The 16,574-nt window shown below is 30.9% G+C and overlaps 1 protein-coding gene across 11 annotated transcripts in view; it reads right to left on the reverse strand.

The window, feature by feature from the left end:
- Nucleotides 1-13,391: 13,391 nt before the first annotated feature.
- LOC127812919 (uncharacterized) overlaps nt 13,392-16,574 on the reverse strand; it is a 33,630-nt gene continuing 30,447 nt past the window's right edge. For 2 of the 11 annotated variants that reach the window (XM_052353496.1, XM_052353495.1), the window contains one exon: nt 13,392-14,090. In XM_052353496.1, the coding sequence (XP_052209456.1) occupies nt 13,925-14,090 (166 nt within the window). In that variant the 3' untranslated portion in view covers nt 13,392-13,924. The other 9 variants (XR_008026016.1, XM_052353497.1, XR_008026019.1 and 6 more) reach the window with 9 other exon arrangements.

Below are 16,574 nucleotides of genomic sequence, written 5' to 3' on the forward strand. Positions count from 1 at the left end.
TCGCTACTGACCCTCTCGCCGCCTTCCTCTCACCGCTGCATTACCTCACATCACCGTTGCATCGCTACCTCACCACCGCAGAGTCGGCCCAACAAATTTCAGAACCTTAGGCGAAAAAATTTGTCTAGACCTTTTCGAAAGTATTAATTTTTTTATAAAAAAATAAATAATATATCTTTTTACATAAACATTTCATCATTTTATTAAATAAAAAAAGCTAAATTTAATCAACTACAAAAATATTTTAGATTGGATCAAAGTTCTTGAGCATCTAATCTAAACACCCAAAACTTTTCCTTTCTTTCTCAAAGTAATTTTCATAAACAGAGCATAGGCATACACTAACATACTAGAATTAGTAAATCAAATAACCAAAATGAAAGACAACAAATCACAAGTTCACAACAAATCAAAGCCAAAAAAGCACCCACACAAGAACACCTATAAAGTCTCAGAAACAACAAATCGAGAAGTTAAAATTGAAGAAGAAACTTGTTGGCGCAACGACGACACCAATGACGGATGTGACCTTCAAAGCAGCGGCACAACTGTCTGGTGCCGCGGCCAAGGCCTGAGGATGCGTCTGCGGCTGCGAGCTCACTGGCAAGAGAGACTGCTTCGTTGCCAAGGAAGAGCAGAGTCAGCCCAACAATCATAATACAATAACACAAATCATAGATGGCAGATGCTGAAGTGAAGCTTGAAAGCTAAAGCAAGTAATAAGTATGCTGTGTGCAGTGACCATTGAAGCGCGCACACACGCAAAAAAGAGAGAATGGGGAAAAGGGAAAAATTGGGAAGGGAAAGTGGGTTTGATGGGATTTGGGAACAGTAGTAGCAACAGTAAAAATTTGGGAAATGGAGAAGGGAAGATAAAAAGGTTTATTATGTTTTGTATTTAATTTTTTAATAAAATATTTATTATTAAAAATATATATATATTACAAATTTTTAAAATTAGAGCCTTCCAATTTTTGGGGCCTTATGCCCCCTCATATATGGTTTCATTACTGGGTCGACACTGCACCACCGTCTCGCCGCTACATCCTCGCCTCGCCATCTCGCAATTGCCGAGGCAAGGCGGTCAACGCGCGAGGAAACCTCGATGATTGACGCACGAGAGGAGGCAACGACAGCAACATAAGGTTGGTTAGAGAATAAGAGGAAAGGGGGGAGAAAGAAGATAGGAGAGAGGGAGGCTTGGAAAATAAGAAGGAAGCAGAGAGAGGAGAAGTCGCTAGCTTTTCATGGGGGTTATTTTAATCTCATTAAATATGGTGAACAAAATAACACTCAAGCAGACCAGGGTCGGGCCAGCCCAACATGACCTAGAGCCCAGCTCGTTGGGTAGATTGGAATTAATTATTATTATTATTATTACTATTATGTTGTAAAGAAGAGAAAGAAATTTAAAATTTTGAAGCATAATTTTATTGAAAGAATATAGTTTTAAATATATATTAAATTTATGAGCATGATGTCAAGTTATAAATAGGAATGACAATGAGTAGCCTATTTATCCATTTGCATATAAATGTTTAAAATATATTTCATATTTAAATCTTTTAAATATAAATTTTTTAATTTTATTTTAATTTTTAATAGGTAATTAAGGATTATTTTAACAAATGTCCAAATAAATGTTATCTGGTCAAAATATGAATTTCATAATTATTCTAATTTTGAATAAGTAAATAAAATTTATTTATTAACCCATTGTCATCCCTATCTATAGATATAAAATCACAAAAGTATAAAATTTGAAATAATATAATATCATAAATTATTTTTAATTAATAATACCCTTGAGATTAAGGGTGAGTATTATTTAGTTTAAATCACCAAACTAAACATAGATAGTCTATTACTTTAACTTCCCTCTCCATTCTCCAATGTATAAGCAAGCATCCCGTCTCACTTCCATGTTTATGGGACGCTTCATATTATTATTCCTAGATACAATAATGGTTTCTCATGACGAAGAAGAAACAGTAATAATGAAGCGTCTAACATGATCTACAATCTAAGATTTAGGCTTGCCTTACTTTCTTGATTTACCCTCTCTCTCTTTCTGTCTCTCTCCTTCTTTATCACCGACGTGTGAAGCCACTAGCCTTTACCACAGATGCCTACCCTTTCCTGCTAGTCTCTACCACTTTGTAAGAATTATCTTATGATTTACATGATAATTGAAATAAATATTTTATCAAATATGATTGTGTTTATCTGATAAGATAATTGATTACTAAAATTCTATTTAGTTTAGAAGATATATATAACTCCTTATTAGCCTTGATGAAAGGTAACTTCTATAATTATAAATAGGGGTTTGGTCATTTTTCTACTCCATACATAGAAAAACAAATTACAGTTATATTTTCATCCATCATCAAGGTTGGGGTTAAGAAGGCAAAAGCAAATCTAGCAGTTTTCTTCATCAATTAGCAATCTCCTTTACGCATTTAAGTTCAAATGGATCAATGTACACTTTTATTTAATCTCCTTGTGTGAATTACATGAAGTTTCTAAAGATTTATGTGTTGGTTCCTTAGGATATGGCTCTTCAAGAGAGGGGTGAATTAAGTGATTAATTTTTTTTAATTTTAATAAATCTTCTTGATTAATAATTTTATTTAAAAATATATATTTGATAAATATAATAAATTATATTTGAGATTAATAATTAATGTAAGGCACAAGATATAATAAAAATAAATAAAATGAGACACAAGATAATTTATAGTGGTTCAGTGTCTCCACACACACTAGTCCACTCTCCTATGGTCTAACTACTCTTGGGGTTCCACTAAACCAATTTTACTAAAATTTTCACACTACCTCATCTTGGAAATTAGATACACACCTAGAGTACAATAGATTCTAAACAACCACTACACCAAGGTTTCCACCCTAACTTATTTTAAAAACTAGATACACCTAGATTTTAATGGTTCTAAGAAACTTATACAATTCACAATGGTAATCTAAATGTTTACAAATAATTTGTCCACACTTGATCACAAATAAGCAATTAAGAACAAGTTATACAAAGCAAATAAAATATAAATAAAGTAAATAAATTTGTAAACTCAAATGGAAAAATTCAAATTTGTTGTAGAAGACTTGAAGAACTTTTCTCCTATTTCCTTGTGGCTTTTTGATTGATGTGTAATAATACCTCGTGAGTCTTGAATTGCTTGAGAGCGTTTGAGAGCTTTCATGTGCTTTGAATTTGCAATTGAAGCGCTTGGATATCTCTAAAATGAGTTTGAGAAGATATTTATAGACATTTTAGACACTATTCCAATGATCAAAAAACTGACCATTATGGCGAAAGTCGACTTTTGTTTGAATCATGACCCTCTACGACAGAAACAAACGACCGTTTTGCAAGGTCCAGTTGACCGGTTCAAAAATCGGTTGATCGATTTTGTCATGTTTTGGTCAACCGAACCCAAGAGTCAGTCGACTGAAGTTGTCTTTCGTTACAAATTCTGTAAATTGCATCTAGGTTCGCTATTAACTCTTAATAGCATGCCTATCAACTCTTGACAACTATTTCGATTAATTTAAACCTGATCCATTAACTCTTAATGATGTCATCATCATTAACTCTTAATGATTAATAATTACAGCTTATATCATTAAGTCAATCACTATACTCAGATATGTGTGTGACCTTCTAGGTTCACTATTGAGTAATAATCGGGACACGTCAAACACTTTGACGATGATCAAACACTTTGGTCTATAACGAGGATCTCTCAATCTCTTCGATGTACCTCGAAAAATCCTAAGTGACAACTAGTATTATGCCAGGATGATTCTATCAGTAATGAAGTCTTACTTCAAAGATAACCTATTTGGACATTCAATTCCCATGTACTATAATCTCTCCATCGACTAACATCTCGATCGAGTGAGAGTCATGGATTGATCAAACTTACTAACTAGATAGTTATGCCAAGATCTAACGTGGTGTGATTAAGATGACACATCAGAACTCTTTCTAACATTGGAAACACATTTCCAATCGTGTGCACCTTGGCCATGGCTTTGAGCAATCACAATCACCATAGATCGCATAAGATGTTCACCTCATGCTGGAGATCAATAGATCTCATTAGCAATCACCTACCTCCATACGCTATTGCATAAAGACCATAGTGCATCTCCCATCCAAAAATTATGTGGTTCTTAGCAACGACAAATCTCAAACATCAACATACAAGACAACTGTATTATCTCTAGTCTAAGGACCATTAACACAATCGAAGCTAACAAATCATAAATCTTCTCAACCATGTGATCTATCACTTGCATTATATTCAATAAATATTCCACTAACATTTATCCACATGTCTACTATATTCATCTCATAGATTATAACATACGACTCACCATCTTTTATCATTAGTATCTTATCCTAAACTCTAAACTCATGTGTCAGTCCGTAATTGATTAATTATAGCTCTCTTATGATAAATCTAAGGATTGGAAATATTTTTAAGAAATCCTTGATCTGAAAGTTTTTGTCACATATTATTAACACTTAAGAATAAGACTATCATCTGGAAATCTAAAAACTCATTTATATATACAAATTGGAGAGGTATGGAAGAAGATATGACCTTAAAATATAAAAACATATGTTATTATATTTGCAAGATTTACACCATTAATCCCATAATATAATAGATAGATGTTATCTAAATCTAGCATTAGGACACTAATATTAACATGTTTTTCTCTCTTGAATCACTCGTTTGTTTCTATGCATCTAATCGAGCAATCAAATAAAATATACATTTGACTTAGTTATAAAACATAAAGGCAGAATTTACAATGCATTTGACTTAGTTACCATTAGATGACAATTACAGTTACAACTAACTAAGACTTGACTGATCTTTCATGCGCCTTTGGGCTTACAAGATGCAAACAAATAACATAGATTATGAGGAAACCTTTTCACTTATTGTTAGGTTTGTTTCAATTTGCTTAATATTAGTCATTGTAGTTCAATTGGACCTAGTACTCTATCAGATGGATGTTAAGACAATGTTTCTTGGTGAAGAATTAGATTAAGAGAACTATATGGATAAACCTAAAGGTTCATAGCCAAAAACCCAGAACACAAAGTTGGCAAACTCAACAAGTCCATTTATGACTTGAAACAATCATGTAATCAATGGTTTCTTTGATTTCACCAAACCATTCTTTTGAATGAGTTTAAGATGATTGAAGAAGATAATTGTGTTTATGCCAAAAAGGTCTAAAGAGAGCTTTGTAATCTTGTCACTATAGGTAGATTACATCTTATTGGTTAATAATAATTTGGAGATGCTTGTTGCTGCTATTAAAAAATGATTTTCTTTAATGTTTGAAATAAATGACATGTGTAAAGTTAATTTTGTGCTTGGTGGCAAGATTCTAAGGGATCATTCTAGGAAACTTCTTGGTTGATGCTTATAGACATCTATTAAAAAAATTCTAAACCGATGTTGGATGCACAATACACTACAAGAAAAATATTTTTTAGCGACAGAATAGTCGTCGTTAATTTTTTTTTAATTTAGCGACGGAAACACCCGTCACTAAATAATTTTTAATATTTTTAAAATTTAGCTATAGATATGCTCGTCGCTAAATAATTTTCATGATTTTAATTTTAAAATATAATTTTTAATTTAAAATTTTTATTAAATTTCTTAATTTAACGATAGAATTATTCTGTCATTAAAAGAAAATAAAATTAAGATTTAATTTAAGATAATTTAGCGACGGAATAATTCCGTCACTAAATGGGAAAAAATTTAAATTAAAATTGAAATCTTTTAGCGACAGAATTATTCTGTCACTAAAAGAAAATAAAAATAAAATTTAATTTAAAATAATTTAGTGAGAGAATAATTCAGTCGCTAAATGGAAAAAATTTAAATCATTTAAATTAAAATTATTTAGTGACGGAACAAATCCGTCGCTAAATGGAAAAAAAATAAATTTAAATTTAAATCTTTTAGCATTCCATTGCTAAAATTAAAAAAATTAAAATCTAAATTATAAGTTTTAGCGACCGAATTATTCCGTTGCAAAAATATAAAATTCATAAAATATTTAAATTAAATTTAAAATCTCATTTGACAAAGAAAATTTTCATATTTAAATGTAGAATATTTCATATTTAAATTCAAAATTAATGATAGAATATTTCATTGTTAAGTTATAGAATTAATACAAAATAAAATTACAAATTAAAATCAAAATAGGAACTGAATTTTTTGCATCTAATATAATATTTTATAAAACTTCCATTAGAATTAACAAAGAAAAAAATTAATAAACATTAAAATTAAAATTAATATCCGTTTAAATTAGCGACGGAATATTCTTTCTGCATTCAAATATAAGACAAACAAAGAAGCCCATATTCAAATATAAGGTAAAAATTAAAAAAAAAAACATATTCAGATATAAGATAAATACGAGTAAAACATATTCAGATATAAGATACAAAGAAGAAAATATATCTAGATATAAGACACAAACATATATTTGCATATTTGAATATCATGGAAGGCACTCGATCATTGTTTATATATAGAAAAATTACAAATAAACTTAGAGTTAGTTACAAAAATTACAAATTATAAAATTTATTAGATTTTGAAGATATTTTTTATTAAATATTTAGAATTATTTACTTACAAAATTATTTCTTGAACATATAAATCGTAAATCATTTTTTTTCGCTAGTTTAACGTTGAATTAGAGTTTAAAAATATTATTTATATATATATATATTTTTGTTTATTTAGTATAAACATATAATTTATATAGTATTTTTGATTTATTATTTTTTGTTTAATATATTATTTATATATGAATTAATTCTTCTATTTGAATAAGATCTCAATTCTAGCGACAATTTTGTTAGATATCTTACAACTAGAATCCCTTATTTTTTTATCCAATTCCTCCACTAAACCCTATTTAGATTCAAGCATGTTATACTTTTTAGTTATTGAGAGAATCTAAGTACTCTATTTCGGATTCGAGAAATAACTCTCAGAGATATTTCTTTTTGGAATATACAGAAACGAAACAATCAATCTATCAATATTGGAAGACTTAAAAAAGTCTTCTAATGTGCCATTGATCGTGAAATATCGATTACTTATTGAACCCTGTAAATTGCATGAAAGTAGGATACTCCAAATTCGAGATTCTGTTTATTATTTATATATATTATTTTATGTTTATTATTGAGTATAAAATATATTTTTCTCTCTCTAAATATATTATTTATATTTTATGATTTTTTAAAAAATATTTGAATTTTTTTTTAAAAATAGCAACGGGCAACTGCCTGTCACTATTTCAAATAGCCTAAACAGCACCTCCCCCCGCACGACTCCCTTCCCCCATTTCCCGTTTAGCGACAGGTATCTTCCCGTCGCTAAACCCTCCCTCGTGGCCCCCTGTCCCGTTTAGCGAAGGGCATCTGCCTGTCACTAAACCCTTCCTTGCGCGCCCCCTTTCCCCCTCTTTCTCGTTTAGCGACGGGAAGATGTCCATCGCTAAATCCTCCCGTGCCCCCCTTTCTCGCTCGCGCCCCTCTTAGAATTTCACCCTCTCCCTTTTGAATTCCCCCCTATATAGATCCCTTCCCCTCCCCAGACACTTTCTGTCTCCCCTCTCCTCACCCCCTCTACACTCCTAGCCTCACATTTAAAGTTCTGTTTATTTATTTATTTTTTTGGTTGTAGAGTTTACATTTAGAAGATACGAGCATCAGTAAAATTTATAAGGTATTTTCTTTTTTTTCTCTGTATATTATATTTTTAGTATTTTGTTATTTTAATTTTTAAATACATCTTTGAATGTTTTTTAGATGAAAAATATCCATGTTATTTATATTTATTGCATGTATATTATTATTTAGTTTACATTTGTATAGTTGCATATTTTGTATATATTATTGTGTGTTGTATATATATTATTGATAATTTAAACGAGATAAAAAAAATTAGAAATAAAAAATTATTATGTCATTTTTTTTCAATGAAATATTAATTATACATAAAAAATAAAATGAATATATAATTTATTTGTAAAAATTGTTTTTAAGTAGTTATTTATTAAATATATTATAATAATAATTTTAAATAAAAAGCTTAATATTTGTATTTTAATTGATTCTCATTTGTATTTTAAAATAAGAAGTACAAATATAATGTTATAAATATTGTTGTCGAGTTGGTTATTTAGTAAATATAATTTTAAAATTAGAAATACAAATATAATGTTATACATATTGTTGGTGAGTTAGTTATCTTAATTAATTAATTAAAATAAATTGTTAATTATCAGAAATTTATTTGTATATATTTATATTACATAAATATAAAAATTTATATTCAAATTTTAATTTATATAATTTATATATTTTATTATTATTATTATTATTTTATTTATATTTAAAATTTTATTTTTTTATTTTTTTTTGAATCAGTAACAGAACATCCCCGTCATTGAATTCATCTGTCGCTAAAATTTAGCAATATCAATTTTAGCAACTAAATTTTTAGTTTTAGCGACGAAATTCGTTGCTAAAAGATGAATTTTTTGTAGTGATAACAACCCAAAATGTCATAATTCAAGTGCTAATCTGTGCCCAAAGACTCCAAAGGAACAAAATGACAAGGGTCAATTACCTTATGCAACTGTTATTGGGAATCTAATGTATATTATGTTGGGTTATTCAATAGATTTTGAAGCAATCTTAGTTCCAAGAATTGGAAGACAATAAAGAGAATTTTTCACTATCTTCATATGGGATCACAAATTACAGGCTAACCTTTTAACATTCAGACTTATGTTTGACTGGTTATAGTGATACAGATTGGGAAGGTGACTTGGATTAGCGAAAGTTTATCTCAAGATATGTTTTCTTGCTAGGGGTTAGTGCCAATACATGGAGTTGTATGAAGTAATCATGTGCATATTCTCCACCATACAAGTAGAATTCGTAGTATGTTCTGCAATTGCTCAAGGGGTCATTTGATTGAAAAGTTCCTTCAAGAGCTTGGATGTCTCAATTGTTATTGAGACACTTGTTACAATTTATTGTGATAGCAAGATTGTCTTAAAATATGTAAAAGATTCCAAAGAGTAAACATATAGACATCAAGAATAATTACATTTGAGAGGTAATCACAAATAAAGAAATTGTTCTGACTTAATTTTCTACAAAAGTTATGATGGTTGATCTATTGACCAAAATTGTTCATTTCGATACTTTTAAGACCCATGTTACAAGGATATGCGTGCATATGATTGTTTATTGTATTTTCAGTTCAGGACATAATTGTTTTGTGATTTATTTTAGTTTCCTAAAATGGTATAGTTGTTCTTTATCATTCTTAATGATATACATGTGTCATTTCTTTTTATTTTGTGATTATGGATGCATGAATGAACACTATGCATTAAAACACATACATATTAATATGCCACCAAGTTTAGATTAGCCCACTCATACGAGTAGTTGCCTCTAGCACTAATAAAGCAAGCAAAGATGAGGTATTAAATGTTTGTGTTGGATCCCTATGTTTTTACTGTGAGTTCTATTTATACAAGTACCTTTTATGATATTTGATTATGTCGTGAATCTATAATTTGATGCTTGCTATTTTAGCATGTTGCTAGAAAGTTATGATTAATGTGACCATATGGAACATGATTAGGAAAGTAGTTGAATTGTGTAATGATATTAGGGCAAAGGGAAGACATTTTGATATCATATCACAATGATGACACATATTACATGTAGAGTCACATCATGGCTTGAGATTTTGATATGGTTGTGGCTTCATTATTAATTATGTTTGTGGTCACAAGACTTAAAGCATGATTTCCAGTTATATATACACTTATAAGGGATTGAAATATACTAAAAAATGTTGAGTTCTAACCTAGTCAAGAGGGGGGGTGAATTGACACCTTTTAAAAACTTTAATGCAAAACTTATGCACGTGTATATATATATATATATGAGAAAACAAATTTAATACAAACCAAAATTATAGTTGAGAGTACGTAAGCACTTAAATACTAGATGAATAATATGATATCCGCCGGCTGTACTAGTATGTGCTTAGATCCAATATACTCTTCAAATTACAACTTGGTGAAAACATCTGATTTGAATGCACACAATAACAAGACTTTAAATAAACCAAATGGAATATTGAATGAGTACAAAGAATGATCAATTAAAACAAATCAGAATATAATAATCAACAAGAATGTAGGCCTTAGGATTTGGCCACACAAAACCAAAAACAAATAAGTATAATCAAACAAGAATAAGTAAAGAGTGAAGAGAAGAAGAACACAACGATGTATAGTGGTTCGGCCCTTATGGCTTACATCCACTACCTAAGGATTTCCTTCCTTAGGATTTTCAAACAAATCCACTATATGAAACTTTTGTTACAACCACCAAAGCCTTCACTTGGCTTCACCACCACCAAACTACTTCTGGAGTCTCACACTCACTAGTTTGGATTTTGTACGCTCTTTACAAGATACAAGAATAGTAGAGATTGAGAAATAGGGTTCTCTCAAAAATAATACAATGAAGTGTAGAGAACTCTCTTAGTTTTCTCTCAAGAAGATAGAGGAAAAGAAAGACTTAGAGATGGTGAAAATCTTGGCCAATGATGTAGAAAATAATAGGGCTTCCAAAAGTTGTTCCAAAGCCTTCAAGAGATCCTTTTATATAGTGTTAGAGTAGGCTTTCCTTGATCAATCTCAATCCTCCATGTGTCAAGTCTTCAAGCCAATCTTACCCCTTCATATTGAATTCTTGATTTACCTTCCATAATCAGCTAACTTGATTGATCTTCAAGACCTTTGACTTTTGTTGATCTCCAATCATCTTTGAATGAGCAAATCAATTCCAGTAATGCATGGCTAATTTTAAGGATTAAAATATCATCCAAACCCTTCATAATTATTACAAAATCAAAATTAAATAACAAATGATTAATTCTGACTTCTAGTTGATCTTCAAACTCCTTTGATTGTGCAATTGGCCCCTTAGCTTCCATAACAAGTATAGCTAATTTGAAATTTGAATTTAAACCTCCAAATGGTGTAAAATCCAACCAAATATTCTTAAATAATGAAGCAAATTTGTCAAACAATGAAGATATCAATTATAACTTCAAAAGCTCATAATTGATCAAGTTTCCATACTAAAAAATGTTGACAAGTAGAGAATCAATTTGTGTAGCTGAATATATGCAAGATATCCTTTGAATATTCTCCCATAATGAAGATATCAATTAGCTATAATGAGTATGATACTTGATTCCATGATTTGAGTCTCCATATCCTTTTAATGAGAGAGAATCAGCAATAAAGGAAAGTAATATCAATCAAGGTTTAATTTTCAAACCTTAATTTCCTCCATTAATGTTGAACAATAATGCTGAATCTTTAACTTCTCCAATTAAATGCAATTCAAACAATTCTTCCATATTTAATTGAGTAGATGAGCTTTTAGGAACCTTTAAATTTACTTCATGATTCTCTTACCATATCTAGACCAACGAGATGATGTAGCCTTGATGAGTGTGCTTCACGTGGCTGCCATGTCATCAAAATGCCATGTTAACAATGTCATGTCGCCAAGTTACATATATGGCAACTCCATATAGTGGACTACTCCAATCTCCTCAAAAACTTCCATATAGATCTTTTGAACTTCCCAACAAGGATTCCATATATATATTTTCTAGACTTTCCATTCCAAGAAGAACTTTCCATTCATAGATCAAATACTCAAATTTCTAAAAAACTCTCTAAAAACTTGTTTCCATATATAATGAAATCTCTATATCAATATAAAAAGTTTCCATATATAACCTGTGTCAAGAAATCACTAGAGAATAGCTTTGTAAGCCTTATGAAGATTTCATGTTTTGTTAGTACATAAAATATAAATGAACATTCACATTCACACATGTCAATCATCAATCATCAAAATCTACACTCAACAAAAAAGATGTGATTTAACGTGAGTGTGTGGTGCATGAGACACCATTAGTTATTGTCTTCCTGTTGATATCTAATATAAAACTACTATACATAGTGTGTTTTATAGTCACATAGTGTATTTCACCCTTATAATGGATATGTATTTGTGTAAAGATTGAGATGAGATATATGAGATTTTCTATATCCATGCATGTCGGTGGCAAATGTAAGAGATGTATGATTGCACTCACATGGATTGAATTATCTATTGATAGTAATTATATAGTATTTATATAAGATAAATAGATCACCTAATTATTTCTCTTATATAGGATAATTAAGAGATGTAATTAATATCTCCTTCTCTTATCAAGGATAAGATTCATCTTCTCACTTATCTAAGATAAGTAAGAGAAAGAGAAACAGAATTATTTATCTATATCACTAGTTATTTATAAATAAATGCATTTTTTTCATAAGTTTGATATGTTGTTCTTTATACAAATCTCTTTCTTCGCATACCATCTAAGAGTAAAATTTTGTGGTATTTATACCATAAGTGTTAGTGGTTATTCTATTAATAATCACACATCGCGGGCATAAAATTTTCCCATTTGGGACTCTTAAGAAACTTGTAATACAAGTCTGACCTTGAAGTAACAAAGTATATAAATAATATATTTTTACATTACGTGTAACTAATATTGTTTACAATTTCATATATTTCACAAATTAATTTTTTTTATATATTACATAGTTGATTAATATTAGGAGTATTCATTCAGTTTAGATTAGATTAGTCATATCTTAGATCAGACTGAACCTAACGAGTTAAAGAGTTAAAGAAAGATCAAATTGAAGCATATCGATCTGGTCTAATACCCAATATATCTTTATCCCCTTTTTATATAAATTTTGAACCCAAAAAAATACACATTAACATATGTTAATAAGTTAAAAAATTATTGTATAGTTTTAAAAAAATACTACAAATAGTACTAGTCGAATAATTTATCTATCTCTTTGGTGATATTTACTAATGAGCCTAGATTTAATCATTGACAAAATGAGACAAATAAATGTGGAGATCATATGATCAAAGTGGCATTAAATGTTAAACCAATGGCCATTGATTTTTTTTTTTTTCTCTTTTGCATTTGATCTAGAATAGTAGCCACCAAATAAAGGTTAATGTTCACCATTGCCATTAAACAGATTTTTTTATTTTTTTTTATACTCAGCACCAACATTTTATTTTCAAACAAAATATATATATTGCACCTAATTTTTAAAGAAAAACATTTTTCATTAACTGCATTTATGGTAATAATAAATGTATGCACTTTAACATCAACCAACATAATTGTATTTATAGACTTTGAGTATTTATAACCTACATATAAGTACATACAGACATAATAAACAAATAGGTACATTGTAGCTCAAGAAGAAGGAAAGAAGAAAAGATTTTCCAACTCAAAAAACAAGTTCAGACCATGCTGAGGTAAAAGATGGCCAGCTAACTACAGTAAGAAAAATCAACATACCACGCCTGCATGTTCACCATTTGAAGAAGCAACCTAACAAGAAGGGGAGGCAGAAGCAGCTTCTTCTCCAGAGAGTAGCCACGCAGCTTAACTAAAGGGAATCCAACAAGCATCGTTAATAACTTTCTATGAACTTCAAACTACCCCGAGTGAGAAAAGGCATTATTATCTCAGAGAACCTGTTGCCGCATCGCAGAGAATGTACAGCAAGCAGTGGAGGCAGAGCTATTCTCATTAAACATCAGCAAAATATTTTTCTTCGGCATCATGATTGGCTTCTCTCAGCCAGTGGTCGTCCAATCTGTCATCCTCATCGATTTTCGAATAATCTAAATGCTGATGATCTTCCCCTGACAGAAACTTTTGCTGCATGATATGGGTGAATTGGTCCATTCGATCTTGCATCTCCTCTTCGGATAAAGTTGCTGCCTCAGCGTGCTTCGCCTCGGTGGATTGATCAACATTGTCAGAAGCATCAGGATTTTGTGAATGCATCTAAATAAAGGTTAAAGAGGCACGGTTAGCAAAATACCAAGAGTTGCTAGTCAAATTATCAAATTTCCAAATTACAAAAAAAAATTCTAAATTACGATTTGCTCATGAAAACTTTGGGGTATATACAGCAATTGTAAAAATGACAGACATAATTGTTTTATCAATGGGCATGAAAGGTTTAAAGATACTTGCATCAAAGGCCAAGCTGAGGACTACTAGGAAGTCATAACAAGCACCTAATAATGCTCAAATATGTCCCAACAGGTTGAATAGGACAGAATTAATTGAGGTAACTAAAAACAGACGATGCAGATCCTTTACCTAACAAAAATAAAAAATAAAAATACAGATGACACAGAATATCTTAGCTTTGGTTCAGGGTGTATATGATCCAAGGCCTGTTGTAATGACCGGAGGTTTTGGGTGAATGAAGGAGATTAATATCCATTGTAATGCAAGTGTCCAACACTTACTACAAAGCTAACAAATCTTAGTTAACTACACTTGCCTGGACAAAGAGGTGGTGGAGAAGACAGACCGATGAAGTCAACCCTTGGTGGACAAATAGGAATGTAAAGATACAAGTGTTGAAAAAAGCATGCTTTAATTGGGGATTGTTGTAAATTAGAGATGATTTTTTTTCCTTATTCTTCTATCCGATCCTCTGTATAAATCGGGTTAATGAAACAGAATGGATTCTTTTTTCCAAACTTTTAAAAAAACAAAGAAGACTCAACAAAATAAATAAAAAATAAAAAAGAAGCCTTAACATTTCAGATCCTTTAAACTAGAGTTCAGATTAATTTGTCTTCCAAGTTCCATCAAGACTCGCAGTTGACCAGATTGTATCCTTTTATATGTCCCCCATGTGTTTTCACTATGGTTGCATGAACTTGTAAATAGGTATAAAATATAAATAAAAAATGGTATTTCATCTTTTGTTAAATCACAACCCTCATTCTTATGTAGTTTTTTTAATGATTGCATTGTTAATAGCTTATATTCTTTATGCTACAAAAATTTATACTCCTTATTTTATTTATATGCACTTCACTTTGCTTAAGCATGTGCTTTGCACTTAAGGTTCGTAGGCCTCCTATGCTTAAGTGCGCTTAGCAATTTTCAAAACACAGAAAGATACACAGCACCAATACCTGCTTAGTGAGATGCAGCATTTGTTAGCCTGCAACCATCAACCAACAGTCATGTGAACATGTGAGGGCTCCCAGTTGACAACCAGTTTGTGTGCTGTGGGGAGGCTCTTTGTATAGGAATACTCTCTCTTAATGAATGACCTAGGAATGGCCCTTCATTCTATGTTAAGCACAAGAGGACTGAATTCCATGGTGAGAACTTGAGTACAACCTCCAATTAACAAGACCTTGTGGATCTTGAGCTAAAGGAGATACTTCTGCTTATGTGCCTGAGTGCTCAAGGTATAATAATTAATAGCAGTGGCGAGCTACTAAGGAGGGTGATCATATCAAAGGATTAACAAAAATATTCTGAATGAAGAGAGTTACAAACAAGGATGAGAATGTGTAAATTTCTCCTGGCTGACACCATATCTGGAGAGCACTGCCATGCCATAATGGAGCCTCCTAGGCTTGCCGTGTGCCAACCTTAGTAGGTACACCAACAAACAATACATAATTCATGAACACAACTAAGAGAAATTATGGCAGCACATCCAAACATCCTGCACACTACATTGTGGAAAATAGTGGCAGCGTCAAGGTTTTAGAGCATCCTCAACTAAGGTCCACTGATGTTTGATTGATGATAAGAAAAGGGACATCTGGTCTGAGTACTAGGACTAAGTTGTAAGAGAAGAACTTATATGTTTGTCTTGAGACCAATGATAAATACATAAACTGAATGAAATGTGCAACAACTACAACATAAACGACAATAAAATGGTAATTTAAGGAGTGTAAATGTTATAAGAACTGCAATGGCCAAGTTAGCCGAATAAAAAAAAGACAGGCAAACATATTAGGCAAGGAGGCTGCATTCAGGTGTGTAGGTGAAATCATATATCACCTGAAAATTCCAAAAGTCCTTTAGTTAATTATGGCGTGGTTTATGAGCTAGCATTGCTATTGATATGTCAAATCATGTTTTGTCTCCTGGGAAATGATAATTTCATGTCGAGGTTGAATCAAGTATCACCTGAAAATTCCAAAAGTCCTTTAGTTAATTATGGTGTGGTTTATGAGCTAGCGTTGCTATTGATATGTCAAATCATGTTTTGTCTCCTTGGAAATGATAATTTCATGTTGAGTTATTCTTAATTTTGAATTTTTTTTTTTTTTTTGCATTCTCACATTAGATTTATAGACATGGGTGATAACAATATACGATTTTTCATAAGCAGTAGAGGAGAAATTTAGGAGACAGACTCTTTGCTAAGGGTAAGGCTGCGTACAATTAGCCTTCCCCAGAGCCTGCAATATGGGGTCCTCCTGCACTGGCTTCACCTTT

The sequence above is a fragment of the Diospyros lotus genome, chromosome 11, assembly GCF_014633365.1.
Source record: "Diospyros lotus cultivar Yz01 chromosome 11, ASM1463336v1, whole genome shotgun sequence".
In the NCBI taxonomy this organism is placed as follows: Eukaryota; Viridiplantae; Streptophyta; class Magnoliopsida; order Ericales; family Ebenaceae; genus Diospyros; species Diospyros lotus.